Raw genomic sequence first — 21073 nt, 5'->3', positions numbered from 1 at the left:
TTCACCAATTATTCAAGCGTTCACATCTAGTCACCCACTTTATCAACATTCACCATTTCAGTAACGTCGTATCAGAAAGTATGAAAATTACTAAAACAAAATATGAAAACTGGTGGCTCAAGTGTAAGCCACAATAGAGTTCTTCATTTAGAACATTGTATCATCCCTCGATAAATTTTCCCTATAAGCTAACAATTACAAGAGGAGTCAGAATCTTGCCGATTGAAATGCACTGTGTTTTGTTCTGTACAAATCTGCATCCGTAGTCAATTTCGATGATTTCAGGTTCTTATTTCATTTGGACTTTGCGAGTCGGATCAATTATCGGATAATCTGAATGCATCTGATTGAATGATCAATACCCGTGCTTCTGCAACTATTGAGCTATCCATAGAGGTAAAATTACGAGTCGGGAAAAAATAAAGAACCAGCGTCGAAGGGACCCACGAGACCATCGTTGAGAATGCGCATAGCAGCACCCCTCGAAAACTTCCTAGCAAACAAGAAACAAGGAACAAAAGTAGCATTGCATTGACACCACTCTGTGCGATACTCCGTCTCGTAGTATACATGATTGATACCCTGCAAAATATGGGGGAAAAAAGACTCTTCAGTTAAGGGAAAAGGAACTTGTAGCTAGTTCTTGAGAAATCAAAATAATTAGCTCAAATGGGAGGTGAAGTAGTAGATTTTATCGGATCTATTGGAGACAAAGGGTCATGCTTCTAGCAATTTAAAGTATGACAATCCTCGTGGCACATTCTTAAGATAGAGTGATTCATTGGCTTTAAGGAGTCTCTGGGTAATGCCAAAAGGCAGTAATTTTAGGCTGGTGAACGACACTAAATAGTATAAGCAACACATTTAACAACCTAGAGTTAGACAAAAGCTTGTGCAAACAAGCTTAGTAATTAGAAATAATCGATAGTAACTGACCTTTATTTCTGTAATATGTTGTGGACTCGCGTCAGCAAATTCAAATGTCTTAGGGTGCCAACTTCGTTTGTCCTTTGCATCAATAGATTGGTTCCATGAAGTATATGTTAAAGTTCTTCTCTCCAACTCATCATCAAGTTGACTCATCTACAAAAAGATAGAACAATCAGATCATGAAAAAACAACATGACAAACACAGGAACTGAGATATTAACAAATTAACTTCATAAGTATAACATAGTCTTTACAGAGAATAATGTTTGGACATAGTGTTCGTCTGGTATACAATCATGTTCCTTCTTTGTTGCTTCTTTCTGCACATGTATAAACTAAAGATTAATACTGAAAAAAGATTCATTGTTTTATAACACCAGTAGAAAAAGCAATTTCCACTTCCAATTGAATATGGAGAAGAAGAGATTTAAGTGATATCACAAATAAGCAACTCGAACGCACAAAAAGCCTATATAACAGAAATGTATAACCAAACCTATACAATGCTAGCCAACGTAAACAAAAAGTGACAGTAAATAAGAGAACTCTAGTTAAAAAGAAGAAGAATTTTCAGTTTGCACTGGTAAGCTTCCATCTTTACTTGAAACTTTTGTCTAGTACCACTTTTACTCGCATTCTATTTTCCTTGCACTCAGTGTCAGTATTGACACCATGGGTGTAGATCCAAGTGTTGGACATGGTCATTTCAAAGTTTTTACACATGATCAATAGGGTGTTGAGTGTCAGTCAATATCTAAGATGAGTATCAAATCTTATATTGTTTTGACTCTCATTTTGCAAAACAGTATCTTCCGGCCATATCTTAGTTATACAGTGACAGAGGCGGAAAATAAAAGAGACCATAATTTTAAGTCACTTGAATATATCGGAACAGTTGCAAAACTCTTTTTACTACAAAATCATGAAATATTGAAAAATTGTGAAGCTTGTTCTGTTTTTCCCTGAGAACATGTTACAATTAATGGACAAGACAAAGGAGACTTCAGATTTCCTACCTAAATACACATAAGATCAATGTTGTTGTGCCATAACATTATTCAACTATACACTTCCATTTAGAAGATAGCAAGAAACAAGCCATAAAACTATGATTATTCTTCCATAAGATAGCATATTGAGATTTTTCGTGCAATTCAACACGTATATTGAGGTTATTTCCCCAAACCTGTCTTTTTCTTGTCAAGTCTTTTGTTAACTTTAAACCTAAATATTTCTTGATTGTGCATGCATCATGTCAAACCTAACCAGCATCCCCACAGTTGAGAATATTGTTAGCAATCTCAATCCACAATGAAGATGTATGATCAGTGCTCAAATTTCCTATTAATTTGAGAAGCTTCTCTAAAGCTCACACAATTCCAGCATAAGCAGTCTCCTGAGAGAGCAACTTAATGCTCAGTTCATTTCATCTGAATGTTGATAGAAACACAAATCCCCTCTAATGGAGAAGGAGACAAAAAGGAAGGGGAAAAGGGATGATCGCTTCTTAGGGCTGACTTCCATTATGATATAGGCTCCAACTTCGAGGATTAAGTTTTTAGCTTCTAAGAAAGCAGCACAATAATGGTTGCTTATGGAAATACCAAGAAATTCCCTCAATGTTTATAATTTAATTAAAATTTAGAGAGACGCCGCTAGTAACTATTGTGTTGAAGAAATCTCAATTAAGAGGAATCATACCTAATGTGTTTGCACTATCCTTCTTAGGAAGCCAAATCTGATCTGTGCTTTGAAATAAAATATTTTCAGCATTCTGTTTTTCTTTTCAGGGATAAATTTTAGCATCTTCATAAAATTGAATCCATTTTTAAGCTCAAATATACATTTAATACAGAATTCATGTTGAATAGTCAACATGATAAATGAGATTACATGTTCCAACTAGAGTTTCTGTATTCGATCAGAAGAACCAAATCCTTGCTACATGTATTTGCAGGAAAGAACACTTTGAGGTATGAACCGAGCAAACTTAAGCTAATAGTGAAAAAAAACATCCTACCAAGTTTACAAATATATCATCGATGTAATATGAATTAAATAAGTTAAATGAAGTGATAGTGGTACAATGAAACACCATATTATACAAAGAAAAACATGAAGAAAATGATCACAATAAGGCCTGAGTTCATTTCAAGAGGTGGTAACTTGATTAAAATGCTAATGAAGCTACTCACATTTTTCTGTTTTCCTCCAAGTGCTCCTCCACTCAGGCGCTGCAAAATGATCACAATAAGAGGCTTCAAATATTTTGACTAATCCATAAACACGATCAAATTAATCCCAAATAGTTTAGATTTTGTAGCAAAGACAACCTAAGAGTATGTCATACCCATTATTCTCTAAGGTAGCCAATTCAGCTTGCAAATAACTCCAGACAAGACAAAGCTAAGCTCACAAAATATATAAGAATGCCAAAATTTCTCTATGTAACAGTCACTTCTCACCTTGCAAAATCTCCTGAATGCTGGAAAAACAACGGTATCAGCCACGATAATTTTGGCATGCTTTCTCACCAAGGTTATCCACTGGATTTAAAAATTATTCAGATATACAAACTAATTTGTTTTTCTTTGATGCGACAACTAGACACATTTGCGATCAATTAAAAGTAAAATACCTGAGAACCTTTTCTCCATCTGTCCCTGGGTATTGTAGGAAACATTTTTGGACTATAACGTCCTTCCTTTTTGTCAAGAAAGCTAGAACAAGGACGATATAGCTTAGTCATCACCACATTCTTCCAAAAAAATGAAAAAAAAAAACAATAAAACAAGCTAAGAATGCCCTTCCAGCTGTTTACCTATCCACGAAACTTTTTGGAGAAGATATCACATAGTTATATATGTAGCTGAAGTTGTAAAGAGGTACACAGCTGCAATACAGACGAAATGAATCAGAGATCCAGTCTGTCGTGATCAACCAAAGTGGATTCAAACCAATATAATATAAAGCAATTTGAAGAAGATGAAAAATAGCTAACAACAGGGAAAAAATTGACTCAGTGTGTTTTTAATTGCTCGGATATCATAAATCAAAAGAGGGATTACTGGATTGACACAAGATAATTGAATGAACTAAACCACATGTAAATATTCAACACAAGACTTGCTGGGATAAGCAACATATATCTGGAACAAAACAGATCACAGGAAATAGGGCTTCATTTTTTAGATAAGAGGCAAACCCTTCAATAGAAGAGGTTTTGCTTCAAACATGAAAGACAAATACTATATCCATTAAAAACACAAGTATGAAATATGTATAAACAGAAAACATTCAAGGAAGACAAGATACCTATCAGAAATAAAGGCAAAACGCTGGTTAGCAGGATCCTTGAGGGCTGCAGCAAGAAGCAGCCTCTCTGCTTCGATCATCGTGGACTCGCCCCAAATCACCTGCCACCCCAAAAACCCTCTCGCTCAGTTTATATAATTCTTCACCGAGTACCAAAAAATGAGGGGCGCAATTAACAAAGGGAGATAAACTATAATTCTAGGAGAATTCAATAGACCTTTATGCTATCCGGAATCTGACGGCCGAAAAAGAAAGGGGACCTCGTCGTCGTCCTATCGAACACAAATCCCGGCTCCGAGTGTACGTAAATCGAGTATTTCTCCTCTTCCGCATTCTGCACAACACATCGAAAGCAAGCTCATTCTAACCGCGCAAACGAAAGAAAACCCCTAAAGGCGAGATTTTTAGTGACGGAGATGCCTGGAAGAAGGCGTGCCAAACAAAATCGAGCGGGAGGTGGGAACGGGAGAGGAAGAGGAAGGCGATCTTAGGGGTGCCGCCGCTCAAGGGCGTCTCCTCGCCGACGGCCGCATCCAGAGACGGCGATCTCGCGGCGATGCGGATGAGCGCGAGCGAGCACGCAAGCACGGACAGCCAAATGATAAGCTGCAGGCCGAGCCAGAGCCTGCCCCGGGAGAAGACTACCGACGACGGCGACGACGCAGAAAGCGGCGACGCCCTTTTCTTCATCGCGTCGTGATCCGGCGACGGAGGAAACGGAATCAGAAACCCAAAAAAAACGCCTTGAAAAATCAAGCACACGGCTTCGATTTGCTCTCCCACTGCGTCGACGCCGCCATGGATTTCGATTTGGCTAATAAATATATAGCGCACGCAAATGAACCACTTCTCTTGTTGCTGACAAATATTTTCCTCCAAGAGCGTTTAAATCCCCTAATTCTATGTCGGTTAGACAGTTGATTTGTAAATAGTAATAAATCTAAATTAGAATCTAATAATATTTTATCATTTTGAGAAACTCAATTTCGCAAAGCAGAACGAAAACGATGTGACTGAATTAAAAAAAAAAGAATCCATCATTCATCTCTCATCGCACACTTGGAACAAAGAAGCGTGTCGAGCTACTTCTTCCGAGGTCGATTCAATTTTCAATATAATTTAAAAGAGCATGATACAAGTCGTGGCAGATGGAGTTCATGCCATTTGTGTTCTTGATGTCGTTGGATGACGAGTTGGAGGACAACACAGACGGCATGAAATCTGAACTCGTGATCCAACCTCCAACTTAATTCAAGTGTCTTCATTAATTAGTTCATCTGAAATCTAAACAGAGAGTAGCTAGCACAGAGGAGAAGGGAATATAATAAAATTAATTAATTTACACGTAAACATTTGAAGTCAAAATACACACAACCGAACCCACCAGGCACCATTATTTATACCCGAATTAACTCTAACATCCATTAATTAAGTAATTAACGACGAAGGTATCGTTAAGAACGTTGATTAATTGATTGCGCTACGAGACGGCGGTGAGGCCGAGGAACTCGACGGCGGACTTGGCCATGACGGCGGCGAACTCGGAGAAGCTTATGACGCCGTCGCCGTCGGTGTCGGCCTGGCGCATCATGTCGTTGAGCTCGCTGAAGGTGAGGGGCTGGCCCATGCAGGCCATGGACCGGGCCAGCTCGGCGGCGGAGATGTAGCCGTTGCCGTCGCGGTCGAAGGCGTTGAAGACGGCGAGGAGTTGCTGCTGGTTGAGCAGCGCTTGCTCGGTCATGATGGGCGCGATGGCGCCGGCGAGCTCCTCGAACTCCACCGCGCCGTTGCCGTTCGCGTCCATCCCCTCCAGCAGCGCGTGGATCTGGTCGCCGGAGGGCTTCAGGCCGAGGGAGCGGAGCAGGGCGGCGAGCTCCAGGTGGGTGAGGCTGCCGTCTCCGTCCATGTCGAAGCGGTCGAAGATGCTGCGCAGCTGCCGGAGTTGCTCCCCCTGCAGCCCCCGACCGCCGCCCATTAAATTCCGATGGATCGGAATAAAGAAAAACTTCGAAAAATTACAGAACGGATCGAATTAAAGGAAGAAATAATTGTTCTTTTGGCGGATTGAAATTGACGGTGTGGAAGACGGAATTCGAAATTGTTAGGATCGAAAAGTGGAGTTGGTAAAATTGGAAAACAAAAAAAAAAGGAAATAAAAAAAGGCACGGGAACGAATGGACGGAGTCCCAAATTGCGATGCCAATTTTAGAAAAAAAATAGATTGAAGTTCCCTTTTGAGGACTAAATTTGGAAGATTCGGATAGATTTTGTCGATAAGTTTTAAAGTTCATTTTAATATTAATTTATATTGTTATAATATATCTGTATATATTTAAGGGAAGGAGCATCGGAGTGGCGGTTGCGGGTCGGTGTAAAAGGAGACACTCTTGCGACCGTTTCAACATCTCCCTTCACAGCTATGCCCTCGACTCTACCTTCAGCACGAGTCGATAAATGCACTGGAGACGAAAGTTAAGATGGAATATGTTATGCAAGTCGATCGAAGCTATGCCACATGAACAATTAAAGGAGAATTTGGGAACCGAACCTTGTGTTTTTATTTGCCGTGAATTGGCAGTAGTTATTGCAGTCGATGAGAGAATGCCGACGATAAGGAAGAAGACGACGAGAGACGGGGAAGACGAATTATTCTTCATTTTTGTTCATGAACTGGTTACAAAATTAAGCTTCCCGGTCGTTTATATGGATCCAGAGATGCTTGTGTTGCCGGCAAGTGGTTACTTACTGGAATTTTGGGATTTGTTTGCTTTTCTACTTTCTTGCTTCTTCTTTAATTAAACCCTCTGATGTCTTCGCACATAATTCCGCCTTAATTTTTAGCCAAATATAATCCTATCATACATTGCTATTGTCAAAATTAATATAATTAACTCTTATTGGCAAGCACATTTGTTTGTCCTGAGCTTCGTTTAAAAACTCGGGTGCCTAGGCTTCGGTGATCGGAACAATACAGTTTTTCGTAGCTTTCGATATTTTTTAAATTATAAATATATTAATTATAAATAAAATTTTAATTTAAATATTTTAAAATAAAATACATTAATTAAAAATAAAAAAAATTTAAATATTTTAAAATAGAATATATGAAAAATAAAATTTTATTGTTTCACAGATCGAATAAGATGTTTCACTTATATCGAAAAAAAGGCTCTAGATTTTAATTCAGTTCTCGTAACTTATTTTTGCAACACTTTATTGAACTAATGTTTTAATCTATAACGCGACATTATATCGAGAAGTTTTGACTGGTGTGAGTCGCACGTGCTTCCTTCTCGTGGTCAAAAAACTAGTAAAGAAGGAAACAAAAATCATGAGGAGAAAACACAAGCATAAACACTTCGGCGATAACATTTCTTCCGGAGGCACAGCGAGAGGGAGAGAGAGAGGTGGATGGGAAGCACGGGTCTTCTTCTTCTTTACCCCTATGGGCAGTTCTCTTGCTTACCTCGGCATCGCCTCCGACCCCCTAATAATCGGGCCGCCGCCGCTTCGCTAGCGGCTTTTGCTCCCCTCTCGAAGCCCTTCCGCAAGCGTCGCCGCCTTTACTGCGCCGTACTCAAAGACGACGCCCCTCCGGAGGAGATACCGCGACAAAGTCCAGGTGAGGGAGTCCGCGCAGCTATTGAAGAAAGGCCTGGTGCGTTCTCTGCTTCTCTTTCGTCTTCCGGATAATTCGAAGATTAGTTTCAATTCCCAAATCGGCATCTTATTGTCCTCCTGTTTAAGTTAATTATTCAGTTTTGTTGATAATGTTACCATTGAATAACATTATTATTGTAATTTATTTGTTAAACAGTTTTGTCCTTTTTGCTAGCGATTATTTAAGTTTATTATCTTGTTTGGTATGGCCAAAGAAAAGTAATGGAAGAGGTGAATCGCATAATTTAACATATATAGATTTTGTTATGCGAACAAAAGTTCCACTTTTAAATGAATTAGTGAGAAGGAACACCACCAGCGAACAGTACTCATCGAAAACTAATGCAATTTCAAATATCTAGAACTTAATTCCACTCAGCTGTGATTTCTGTATCAACATCTAGCACGTTGCTTCTTCTTATCAAGTTATAAAAGCTCATTTGACTGCAGAGTCATGCTGATGTACTCACAGATGTGTTTGTATTATTGCTAAACAAATTTATCATTGTGATAGTAGCTGCATTCTCTTGGAAGACATTGCCAATATCGGAACAATTAGATGGACATTTCTTTCTCATTGTTTGCTTTACATATTTTAATTTTTTCTAGTTGAAGTCTAATCTTATCCACATTCTTGTTCACTTAGTTGTTTCTACATTGACAAGGAGACAGATGTATATCTGAACTATTCTAGCTATTCTAGTTAGCTATGGTAGTGAAGTTTTTGGTCTATTTTGTGCTAAATTTTAAACCTGACCCAACTTTCTGCCTTTTTAAGTCCGGGCAGATTAGGACTGACATGAGAAGCAATTTGGATAGCTCTCTCTACCCTCTTTTTTTCCTCCAAGGATAGGTTTACTTGGTGGAGAGATAGAATGGGAGGGGGAAGGAGAGGGAAAGAGAGAGGGAAAAGCTTGTAAATAACATATGGAGCATGAATTACTCATGTATATTTTGTGTGTCATTTCCCTGCCCCTACCCCTCTCCCTTTTATCTTTCCACCCAAGCAAACTCAGCCTAAGTGTTTTCTTCTTGATATTTAGGGGGCGTTTGGTTTAGGGGAATAGGAGTGGGAAATGGGAATGAGAATTATTGATTATCATTATTAATGTTTGGATTATAGGAATAGGAATACAAATAAGGGAATGAATCCTTGAAATTGGGTAATAACTCATTCCCATGTACTTCCCCTTCAATGAGTCATTATCCTATTTTCATCAATCAAAATATTTCCTTATTCCAAAAATACCCTTGACCTAAAATTAAAATTTTCTCCCTTAATATCAAAATATATTTATTTATGTTTTCCTTCGTATCACTTCTTTCTCCTTGTTCTCTCTCATCATATTTTCTCTCTCATCATTTTATCACACACTTTCTCTCTCTTTAATCTCTCCTATCACACTCTCTTTCATCTTTTTGTTTCTCATTACACTTTCTCTCTCATCATACTTTCTGTCTCCTCAATTTTTCCCATCGCACTCTCTTCCTTCTTTTTTTCTCATCATATTTTCTCTCTCATCATACTTTCTCTCTCCTCAATCTCACCCATCACACTCTCTTTTCTCATCACACTTCTGCTCTCATCACACTTTCTCTCTCCTCAATCTCTCTTGTAACACTCCCTCTTTTTTTTTTCATTAACACACTTTCTCTTTCATCATACTTTCTCTCTCATCGTACTTTCTCTCTCCTCAATCTTTCCCATTTTTTTCTCATCACACTTTCTCTCTCCTCAATCTCTCTCATCATACTCACTCTCCTCATTTTTTCTCATTATATTTTTTCTCTCATCATCCTCTCCCATCATATTTTCTCTGTCATCTTCTCTCATCATGCTCTCTCCTATCACACTCTCTTTTCTCATTTTCTCTCATCACACTTTCTCTCTCTTTATTTTTTCTCATCACATTTTCTCTCTCATTATAATTCTCTCTCATCATTCTCTTTCATCATATTTTTCTCTTACATTCATCTTTCTCTCACATCTAATTTTTTCTTTTATTTTCCTTTAAGGGTAAAAAAGGAAATTTTGGTTTATTTCAATAGAAAATATGCAACTAACCAAACATTGCTTTTAAAAGTGATATTCATGCTCATACCCATTCCCATTCCACAATACAATGATTCTCATTCCGATTCCTATTCCTAGGAAAGAACCAAACGCCCCCTTATACTTTCCCTTGTGGAATTACAATAAATATGGTGTTCATTGTTCCATCAGAAAATGTGGATATGTCTCCAACTTGGAATAAGGTATTGTCCTCATTACAAGCATAACCATGTTCCACTGTCCAACCTTACTTATGGCCCATTTTAGTCGCTACATTCACTAGGAAAACATCATGGTCTTTCTTATGTCCAGAAATGTCTTAAGCTGCTAAATTGGGAACATAAAAAATATAATAGGAGATTCTTCTAGACTGACGTGTAATGTTTCTTTTAGATGTCAAAATGAAAGAATGAATTTCATGTGATAAGATGAGCAGGATCTCTTTGATTTGGGCTTTTTTGGTTGCTTTATTTTCTCTACGCACGTCAAAAGTGCAGAAATTAAACTGATCCTATCTAGTGGCAGCTAAAGATAAGAAGCCATTTGTGTTTTTTATCTAATCGCTCAATTTCTGCATTCTAGGACATGCACCGCAAACTGTGAGGGTCATCTCATCAGATAGATAATCAAACCCTTCACTACTACAAACTCAACATTTTGTCTCTTTGGATCCATCTAATGTACCTCAGCTGCAAGTCCCATTACTTTCATTATAGTAATGAGGGTGGGAATCAGTTTTATTAATGTTTGAAATATTTGAAGCTTCATAGTACCTAAAAATGTCACCGATATTTGGTGCAGATGATAATATTATAGAAGATTCATTGCAAAAAATCCAACAAGATGAAGAGAAAAATGCCCTTTATAATTTTCTCTATCCTGATAAAGAGCTTCTTCCAGACGATAAAGAGATGAGCATATTTGACCATTTAGAAGAACTTCGTCAAAGAATATTTGTCTCGGTTTTGGCTGTGGGAGGTGCCATATTAGGCTGCTTCTGTTTTTCTAAGGATTTGATTGTCCTCCTTGAAGCACCTGTTAGTTCCCAGGGAGTTCGCTTCCTCCAACTTTCACCTGGAGAATTTTTCTTTACAACTATAAAGGTAAATTTCTTGTCCCTGAACTTTAGCAAAGTTTTCTCATACTTTACTTTCTTTTTCTCATGCCTGTGACTCAAATTTTAGCTTTCTGTTGCCTCTAAAAGCTTATCTTTTTGTCATAATTTGACAAAAACAGTTCTGTCTTCATGATAACTGTTTTTCTGATGCACTATCTCTCATTTGATCAAGTTAGAAAGGTTTACAAATAGAGGTGCTTGAACAGATGTATTTCGATAAATACAGGTATCAGGTTACTGTGGGTTGCTTCTCGGGAGTCCTGTCATTCTATACGAGATCATAGCTTTTATTCTTCCCGGTCTAACTAGAGATGAAAGAAAATTTCTTGGACCAATTGTGCTGGGATCCTCTGTCCTATTTTACGTCGGTATTGCCTTCTCCTACACAGTCCTAACGCCGGCAGCCTTGAACTTCTTTGTTAACTATGCGCAAGGTGCAGTCGAGTCACTGTGGTCCATTGACCAGTATTTCGAGTTCGTTCTCATTCTTATGTTCAGCACAGGATTGTCTTTTCAGGTGATGCTGGAAGACCATATATTCATCATAGTTCCTAAACAATGGCTTCAAAAATGTTTGTCACAACTTCTATTCTTGTGCAGGTTCCAGTCGTTCAACTACTGTTGGGGCAGGTTGGACTGGTATCTGGGGACCAGATGTTATCGATCTGGAGGTACGTCGTGGTCGGCGCTGTCATTGTAGCGGCGGTTCTGACACCCTCGACCGATCCCCTCACGCAGATGCTATTAGCAGGGCCTCTGCTGGGTCTTTACTTTGGCGGGGCATGGATGGTCAAATTAATAGGTCGCTAGTTAGATTATACATTGCTTTATCAAATTGTTACGCAAATCTCATGGAAGATTGTATATTTCTTTTCAAGCTGTATTAATCTTGTTAACAATAAGAGCTAATGAAAATATGGAGAGCGATCTTCAGACCCCGATTGAAATCTTCTGTTTTGTTTGCAAATTGAATGGGCAAATGAGTTGAATGAGTCTAGAGCATATAGCAGATTGTCTATTCTTCAAAACTCTGTTAATTGGATTTGCTAAAGCTTTTCTACATTATAGTATCTTCTCATTTTATTGGATTTTCTCTGCAATTGTTCTGAAAAGGTTGGGAAGAACAATAATTTTATCATTTCTGTTGATTGCAATGATCCCATTCAAGTTGATTTTATCAGTTTTGTCTGGAAATATAAGCCAGTGCATGCAATGATCCTTCTCGAATTAAAGCTACAAATCATACTTTTTATATATAATTAGTGTTCTCTTTTACAATGATTGCTCACAATTTTATACATGTATTCTTAATCCTAATTTTAGGAGAAGATGATGACGATGAATTCATCTTGAAAAACAAATTCCTTCCTCGTGGATAGTCTCCAGGTTCGGCCTCCTCGATCGGCACATGCTTGACCTGTACTTGAACTCTCCGATCTCAGCCGCCGCCGCCCCCTCCATACCCTCCCCCAACTCCTCCGCCGCCGTGTTTTCCGTCTCCGGGCCAACTATCATCGGCCGGTCCGGCAGCACCCGCGCGCCTCCCGCTTCCCTCCGCACCTCCCTCTGCGCGGCCAGCAGCAACGCCGCCATGTCCGCCGCCGTGACCACCGCGCCCGCCCGCTTCATGGGGAACATCGCGTACACGTGGCCCGTCTCCAGCTCCTCGTCCGCCGCCAGCGGCGCGAACCGCCGCCCCGCGTGCATCGACTGCGAGTCGACAACGAAGTGCCCCGGCGCGTTGAGCATCATCTCCGCCGCCGTCGCCGGCCCCTCCACCCGCTGCACCGCGCCGCCGGGAAGGATCACCTTCGCCGACCGCGAGCCGCCGCCCGGACCGCCGGCGAGCGCGCAGGACACGTAGTTCCCCATAGACCAAATCAATCGAGAACCAATCCACCACCAACAAAACTAAAACAGAGCAAGCAATTTCTCGACCAATTCGGGCGCTTAACGTCGATCAAACACAAACACGTACATATATACGCGGAGATGGATGGAGGAAGATTCGATGACTGGCACCGTGGCACGGCTTCTAACAGCTGGATCCGCGTTCAGAACAATGCTTGTACCGTGGCAAACGCAGTCTATTAAAAAGAGAAGGAGTAAAACTTGAAGCTCTGAGAATTGTCAGCGTGACTGCGCGTGGAACCCACAGTCGTTCCTCCCGGCTCTGTTCTCATTTGGAGAGCGGCGGCAGCGACCGCGGCGGTGGAATAATAAAGCAAAATTTAGGAGATAATTGTAAATATATTCAACATGTGAAAATTTTCGGTATGGCCATTGGATTTTCTAATTTAAAACTTTACCCACTGAGTTGTCAAACTGTATTAAATATCCTTCAGGTCAACCGCTAGTCGACGTTATTTTGTTTTTTAATAAAAAAGAAAAATATTTTATTTGAAATAATCAATTATAGTGTGAAAGCTGGAACTTCCTAGAGAATAAAACGAGGCCGACACTGCAAGTACGTCGACTGTTCTTTGTAATGTAAAAACAAAAAATATTTGTAGGGTGGAAAAAAAAACAGATCAGATTAATCACATCACTTGACCGATACTTGCAAGGAAATGCTAGTGCAATTTCTTAAAAACTTCATACTTGAGGGTCAATTAGGGGATTTGTTCAAAGTCAAGATTTATTTTTTTTGAATAGAAGCTTTTCTAATGGGCTTTTTATGTGGTCGTCAAATTATGAGATGAATTTAATTTCGATAGATTAATAAGTCAAAATTGACACCGTCTTACGTTCTACTCCAAAGCCCCAACTTTGGAAGATTAATCAGACGGTCCTTAGCAACAGTTGATTCCTGATAATTGCATTTGATTGCATGAGAATCTAACAAGTGGATGCTATTTAATTATTGCTGAGTTTATAACAAATGAATTAGATTTAGAGGTTTTTTTTTCTATTAAATCTATGTGTAGCAATAATAATATCACGCGAATGGATTTTATTCAAGGGTTGCTTTTAAATGATCACATTTAAAGTCTGAGAGTCTGTATATCAGCACACAAGCTTAGCCAACAGTTCGTGACGTTAGCCAAAAGATTCACATACAAGAACTTACCATCAGAACAAAAGTATTAATGTTTTTATTCCGGAAGTTAAACTATCGATCAACAAACGGATTGACGTATACGCTCTTAGGAAATCATCGATGAAAAGGATGAGAGGATCTAAAACACACTTCTATAGAGTTAGAGTTAGAATGACGTTAAGGAGGGATCCTACCAAACCACTTCACTCGAGTTAAGGATTGTTTGAGGTATGAAATTAGAGGAAGAGGAAGGGGAAAGAGAGAGTTGAGTGTGTTGGCTTAGAATCGGATAGGATAGCACACCCAAAGCACAGAGCACACAAGAAAAATAAGACAAATAGAAATTTAACTTATGAAAGAAAATCTTACATTGAGATATTTTCTACACGCCTCTACGACTCTTTAAATACACCACAAATGATAAGAGCAAAAACTACAAGATCCATAAAAATAAGATCACCTAGGACTAGATCCATAAAAATAGGAAGACCGAGTAATAAGAAATTAAAAAAAATAAACTAGCGACGTGGGGATTTAACCTTATCATGTTTGGATTATTTTCTCACATTACTCCCCCTAATCCTGACATGGTTGTAAATCACGGACGTCGAGTTGTTGTCGCATGACAGCTAACTTCACTCCTGGCAATGCTTTAGTTAATGCATCGTCTCGTTATTCTCCGGTATTAACGAACTCAACCACAATCTGCCCCCTTTCAATACATTCTTTGATAAAATAAAACCTTGTATCTATATGTTTGCTTCGATCATGGAATACCGGATTCTTCATGAGAGCTATGGTAGATTTGTTGTCAACAAACAAAGTTACCGGCTTCGGCTCTACACCAATTAATTCGCTGGCTAGGCTCCTCAACCACAAAGCATGGCAGGCCGCAGTTGCGACCGCCATGAACTCTGCCTCACACGATAAAAACGTCACTGTCTTCTGCTTCTGTGAATTCCAGAACACCAAACTTTCATTAAAATAGAAAAGTCATTCCACTTGTGTTTTCCTCCCATCGAGATCGCCGGCTAAATCACTGTCTGAGTAGCCGAATATACCAATTTCCTGGGGTCCCTTTATGTAAACAAGCTCAAAATAGATTGTACCTTTCAAATACCTGAGAATCTGTTTAACCACCTTGTGATGCATGATTGTATGTCTTTCCATGTATCTGCTCGCCATCCCGACAGAATATAACAGATCCGACCGTATGTGTAACAAATATCTCAGACAACCAATAATGCGCCTGTACTCCGTTGCGTCAACTGGAGTCCCTTCCAAATCCTTATGCAACTGTGTCTTGGGTTCCATTGGATGCTTTATGACATTGCAGTCTGTCATCTTGAACTGAGATAGAATTTTCTTGGCATAAGCTGATTGTCTAAGTAAAATTTGGCTCTTCTGTTACTCCACTTCAATCCCTAAGTAGTAGGAGAGAAGACTCAAATCACTGATCTCAAATTCTGTCATTATTTGTTGTTTGAACTTGTTGATTTTCTCTATGCTACATCCTGTCACGATGAGATCGTCGACATATACTCCAACAAGTATACTTGCTTCTCCTTCACCTCTTGTATATACTGCATGTTCTTGAGTACATTTTTTGAAGCCAAGCTCTTCCAGACTCCTGTTCAAACGCATGTTCCAAGCTCGTGGAGGTTATCGCAGTCCATAGAGGGCCTTGGACAACTTGTATACCTTATGTTTCTAATTTTGTACTTCAAACCCTTCTGGTTGAGTAGCATATATTTCTTCTTCTAACTCTCCATTAAGAAATACTGACTTCACATCTAGATGGTGTACCTCCCAGCTTTGATTTGTCGTAAGCGCAAGAATGACTCGAATAGTGTCAAGTCTAGCGACAGGCGCAAACACTTCTTCAAAGTCGATGTCTTATCTTTGTACATAGCCTTTAGTCACTAATCTTGCTTTGTGCTTAACGACTTTCCCATCTGAATCTTTCTTCAATTTGACCACCCACTTTAGGCCGATAGGCTTGTGGCCTAATGAGAGTTCAGTTAAGTTTCAGGTATTGTTCATCTCAATAGATTTCAGCTCTTTCTCCATTGCTTCGTACCAGCAAGCCTCGGTTGCAGCTTCTTGATAACATGTCGGCTCTTCAGATATCACCACCATCACCTCACCCTCTTCTTTATCAATACCAACCACTTCCTCGGTGTTGGCGTAGATATCAGCAATAGATCTAAAACGGACTGATCCTTCATAAGACTCGGGTGAGTTTGTTATCGAAGGCGAGGAAGCTGTATGAGTGTTCGATGATGGTGTAGATGGACTTGATGCTCCTGTCATGGGTACCACGGCAACTGTCGGTGTTGTGACATCTTCCGCTGCGACCTCAATGTCTGCTGCAATAATCACCTCGTCGGTGCCGAATGCATTCACCACAATAAACTCTGGTACCTTTTCTTCATTGTTGGCACATGCATTCCATGTCCATTAACAATTTTCTCGAAACATCACATCTCTACTTGCTTGTAGCTTGTCATGCCTTGGATTAAATAGATGATGAACTTTGCAGCCTTCCTCGACACCCAAGTATACCATGGGCGAGCTTCTGTCGTCAAGTTTCTTGAGTTGAGGGGCTGTATTTTTCACATATACAACACAATCGAACACTCTCAAGTGGGTGAGATGTGACTTTCTCCCCATCTAAGCTTCAAATGGCGTGCGCTCTCCTAGCACATTAGTTGGGAGACAGTTTAACAGATAGACAATATGTCTAACCGCCTCTCCCCAGAACCTTGTCGGCATATGTGTACCCTTAAGGAGAGATCTTGTCATGGTCATCACGGTGCGATTACGACGCTCCACAACACCATTTTGTTGGGGGTGTGTAGGGAATCGTGAGATGTCGCTCGATCTCTTCATTTTCACAGAACTGAGTGAACTCCGTGGATAGAAACTCGTCGCCCCGGTCTGCCCGGAGTGTTTTGATCTTGTATTCAGTCCTGTTCTCCGTCAGTAATTTAAACTTCTTAAATGTTCGGAATGCATCATTCTTTTCTACCAATATAAACACTCACATCCACCTTGTGAAATCATCAACAATTAAAAGGAAGTACTTGTTACAGGCTAGTGTACATGATGAGATTAACCCACAAATATCAGCATGGATAAGTTCCAACGGCTTCTCCGCTCTAAAGTTTGTTTGGCACGGGAATGACGACCTTGCATGTTTGGCGAGAACACACATCTCGCAAAGCTTGTTCGACTGGGGCAATGAAGGCACATCAACCGCCAATTTCTTCTCCCCTAACAGCTTCAAGTCATGGAAATTGACATGTCCGAGCCTTGTATGTCATAACCAGGTTGGGTCTTTTAGGCTTGCTAGGAGACAGACTTACTTGAATGTCTTCAAGGTTATCTTGTACAAGCGATTTTGTGTTCTCTTTACCAGCATCAAGAGCTTCCCACTCCTATCAATCACCTTCATGGTATCTCTTTCCATGTGCACCTCGTTCCCAGTTTCTGTCAATTGACCGAGACTTATGATATTACTACAAAGTTTCGGAATGTAGTATACCTCGTGGAGAGCCTTCCGATCGTCGTTCTTACATTCGAACACAACCGTCCCCTTGCTCATGATCTCAATGGTTGATCCATCGCCAAATCTCACCCTCCCAGCGATGGTTTCATCTAGTTCTTGAAACTTCTTGCGATGACCAGCCATGTGGTTGCTGACACCGGTATCAAGGTACCAAACGTCTTTATCTCCTTTATTAACGTCGCGATACATCTCCAGTAACAACCTATCTTCACCGAGCAGAATGGTATCCTGCTGCTCACGCCTAGTGTCAGGCTCCTCGTGGAACACGGTCATCATCAGTGCTGACTCTTCATCGGTGGTGCAAGTGAGGTGAGCCTCATCATCACGACGCTTATTATAGCATTTGGACACATAATGCCCCATTTTCTCACAATTGAAATACTTTATACAATTCTTATCACGAGTGTCTCTGTCGTTGCTGCTAGTACCTCTTGCACTGTCTTGGCTCGGCGTACTACGACCACGACCACGACCACTCCCTCACCCATCCCCACGCCATTTTCCACAACTAGAACTGTTGGACCCACGCCCCTTGCCTCCTGACGAAGTGTCCACATTGCTCCCCTTCTGTCGCATTTGCCATTCGACATGAGTAAGTAGGAGCTCACCTTCAGTGCCGTTCGTATTGCCGCGTAATCGTAGTGTTCGTTCCTCGTACGCCTTCAATCGTCCAATAGTCTCCTCAAATGGTATTGTCTCAAGATCATGAAACTGCTCAATACCGGCAACAATAGGAAAGAACTTATCAGGGACAGAATTAAGCAACTTCTTTACCAAAGAGGAATCTTCAAGCATGGCACCAAGAGTGGAGAATTTGCTGCTCATGGCGCTGAGTTTGACATCAAACTCATCAATCGTCTCGGTCTCCTTCATCCGGAGGGCGTCAAACTTGCTCTTCAACGTTTGAACGCGTGCCTTCTTCACCCGATCACTACTAAGGTATCTCGTATTGGGGTTGTCCCAGACTTCCTTCGCCGTCTTCTTTTTTACAATTTGGAGAAGGATGTCTTTGGAGATATATTGCAAGATGTATGCACGCGCCTTTTTGTCCTTCTTTATATCTACTTGGGCTCCTTCCGTTGTCTCCACCGCCTCCCAGACTCCTTGGGCATCAAGAATCATCTCTGTCTTTATTGCCCACACAGTATAATTGTGAGGGCTTAGCATCGAATAGAGAAATGACACTCTGCCGTTCTTCTTCGCAGCAACTTGTTGTATGCCAGACATTTTTGTGGAATCATGGATTCTTGGGTGTTCTATACTGCCAAGGCTTTGATACCAGATGTTGGCTTAGAATTGGATAGGATAGCACACCCAAAGTACAGAGCACATAAGAAGAATAAGACAAATAGAAATTTAACTTATGAAATAAAACCTTACATTGAGATATTTTCTACACGCCTCTATGACCCTTTAAATACACCACAAATGATAAGAGCAAAGACTATGAGATCCATAAAAATAGGATCGGCTAGGACTAGATCCATAAAAATAGGAAGACCGAGTAATAAGAAATTAAAAAAAAATAAACTAGCGATGTGGGGATTTAACCTTATCATGTTTGGATTATTTTCTCACAGAGTGGAGCCGAAGAGAGTCCAGAATCCCTTTGGACTTACCTTCTCTAAAGTTTATATAGTCAAAAGAGCATCTCCACACCATATGTTGCATTCGCCTTCATCATAGCTAGTGAAAAAATTAGATCTGGCAATCGTTAGTTGTTTCTTCATTCACCAAGTGCCACGTGTTTGAAAGAGGATATCTAAGAAACCAGATTTGACAACCACTTGATTATGTCTCTATTCATCCGGTGCCACGTGTTCTTAAATATTCATAGTTGTTGTTGTCGACATCTCTCGAGAAAAACAACATCATCAATGAGGTTGATACGTTGCCACCTTATCCACATGCTCCTCACATGATTTTAGCATGCCAACGTATGGTGTGGACCTAATCCGAGGAAAAAGAAATCAGGTTGATGTTAAGTGGCCTTGAGGATGGACAAAGTTGAGGTTGAAGCAGGGAGGATGTCAAGATCTGAGGCTAAATCAAGGACACTATTAGGATCCGATGTTGGAGCATGGATGGTACCGGGAGCTGAGGCCAAGACAAGGAGAATGTATGTGAATGAGGACGAGATCAGGATGGTGTTGGCGACTAAGATCGAGCCAGAGGAGATGTCAATGACTAAGACTGAGGCATGAAGGATATCGAAATTTAAAACTGAGACATGGAGAATGTCGGGACATGAGGCTGAAACATGGATGATGTCACGACTGAGGTCGAGTCCTAAACGAAGTCAGTGATTGGGACTGAGTTCGGGATGATATTGGTCGTCTTAAATCAAGACGTAATAGCCGACTTGACTTTGGTCAAATTCAAATATTTAAATGAATATATTCAGCTAGTTCACTTAAGTTCCTTCTAGACTGAGTTTGGCATCCACACATTTACCCCACCTTACTGACAAATTATCATGATTTTTTATCACATAGGACACGTGAGGTAACATTCATATTCAATTATTTAAACTAAAAGATTAACGACCAACGTTCAACACTGGATTAAACATACTCAAATAAAAGCAAATCAATACATCAAACATAATTTGATTGTGTTTCTCAAAACTTAAGGAGACAACTGATACTTTTATACTGACAAAATTGATTTCAACTCATATTGGCACATCACCATTGTTGTTTGATGATATTTTAACAACATACAATTAGCCACAACTCAGAAACTCGATCACTTCATTCTTAGTATTCTTCTATGCATAAACCATTTAACTTTCCCTCTTTATATAGCACAACCACATCGTCCTTCCTAACTTCAATGACTGACATCGCCAAACCTAGGAACATCCCATGCTCAACTACACCAGTGACCCTCAAGATGTCACACTGATAGCGGGTGGTGGCCATCAATTCCATCCTCGAAGAATAGGTCTACGATATAATTCTTGTTATCCATCACAAATGGTTATATTTCAGACTCTTTTTAGGTAAAGGTGCTAGATTTGGAGTTGATAGATGCAATCCTGAGCTTGAGGTTGAAGCTAGGTGTGCCGTTGAAGAGGCTCTAGAGTCGGTGAGAGTGAGGGCCCAACTGAAGGGGATGACCTCCACAGGGACTACTTGGCCACTGCCACCTAGGCGTGGGACAAGCTTTAACTCGTCGACGATGACCACGAAGTAGCGACCGACACCCTCCACCATCTTCTAGCAGAGGAGGATGGCGTCGCAACCCTTCATGAGGTTGAGCATTAGGTCAACCTTGTCTTCGCCATCGATGGACAGCGAGTTGAGGTCAAAGAGGGATGCTGATGGCGGGCCACTCAGACATGGGGATGACGACGACATCACGGAGGTTGTAAATGCAATTGAA

General features: G+C 40.3%; 5 protein-coding genes across 5 annotated transcripts; 1 reads left to right on the top strand and 4 right to left on the bottom strand.

Annotated features, from left to right (window-relative positions):
* Positions 1–38: 38 nt before the first annotated feature.
* LOC122002179 (glycosyltransferase BC10-like) lies at positions 39–5147 on the bottom strand. Its single transcript, XM_042557266.1, has 10 exons — positions 4666–5147; positions 4463–4579; positions 4246–4346; positions 3752–3823; positions 3569–3650; positions 3396–3476; positions 3126–3164; positions 1185–1250; positions 937–1083; positions 39–582 (listed from the first exon to the last, which is right to left on the bottom strand). Exons 1-10 carry the CDS (start codon positions 4933–4935, stop codon positions 403–405), a joined length of 1155 nt encoding a protein of 384 aa, XP_042413200.1. The 5' UTR covers positions 4936–5147; the 3' UTR covers positions 39–402.
* A 415-nt stretch (positions 5148–5562) lies between these two features.
* On the bottom strand, positions 5563–6908 carry LOC122000408 (probable calcium-binding protein CML14). Its single transcript, XM_042554820.1, has 2 exons — positions 6794–6908; positions 5563–6704 (listed from the first exon to the last, which is right to left on the bottom strand). Exon 2 carries the CDS (start codon positions 6218–6220, stop codon positions 5726–5728), a length of 495 nt encoding a protein of 164 aa, XP_042410754.1. The 5' UTR covers positions 6221–6704; positions 6794–6908; the 3' UTR covers positions 5563–5725.
* A 671-nt stretch (positions 6909–7579) lies between these two features.
* Positions 7580–12027, top strand: LOC122002178 (sec-independent protein translocase protein TATC, chloroplastic-like). Its single transcript, XM_042557265.1, has 4 exons — positions 7580–7903; positions 10760–11061; positions 11302–11592; positions 11676–12027. The coding sequence occupies exons 1-4, from the start codon at positions 7657–7659 to the stop codon at positions 11883–11885; spliced, it is 1050 nt and encodes a 349-aa protein (XP_042413199.1). The 5' UTR covers positions 7580–7656; the 3' UTR covers positions 11886–12027.
* A 392-nt stretch (positions 12028–12419) lies between these two features.
* On the bottom strand, positions 12420–12947 carry LOC121999648. Its single transcript, XM_042554298.1, has one exon. The coding sequence runs from the start codon at positions 12945–12947 to the stop codon at positions 12420–12422; it is 528 nt and encodes a 175-aa protein (XP_042410232.1).
* Positions 12948–13818: 871 nt separating this feature from the next.
* LOC121999647 (secreted RxLR effector protein 161-like) lies at positions 13819–15459 on the bottom strand. The gene is made up of 3 exons (XM_042554297.1): positions 15118–15459; positions 14893–15066; positions 13819–13884 (listed from the first exon to the last, which is right to left on the bottom strand). The coding sequence occupies exons 1-3, from the start codon at positions 15457–15459 to the stop codon at positions 13819–13821; spliced, it is 582 nt and encodes a 193-aa protein (XP_042410231.1).
* Between the last annotated feature and the right edge of the window lie 5614 nt (positions 15460–21073).

The sequence above is a fragment of the Zingiber officinale genome, chromosome 7A, assembly GCF_018446385.1.
Source record: "Zingiber officinale cultivar Zhangliang chromosome 7A, Zo_v1.1, whole genome shotgun sequence".
Classification (NCBI taxonomy): Eukaryota; Viridiplantae; Streptophyta; class Magnoliopsida; order Zingiberales; family Zingiberaceae; genus Zingiber; species Zingiber officinale.
Note: the sequence above shows the minus strand (reverse complement) of the source record. Positions and strands in the feature narration are given on the sequence as shown.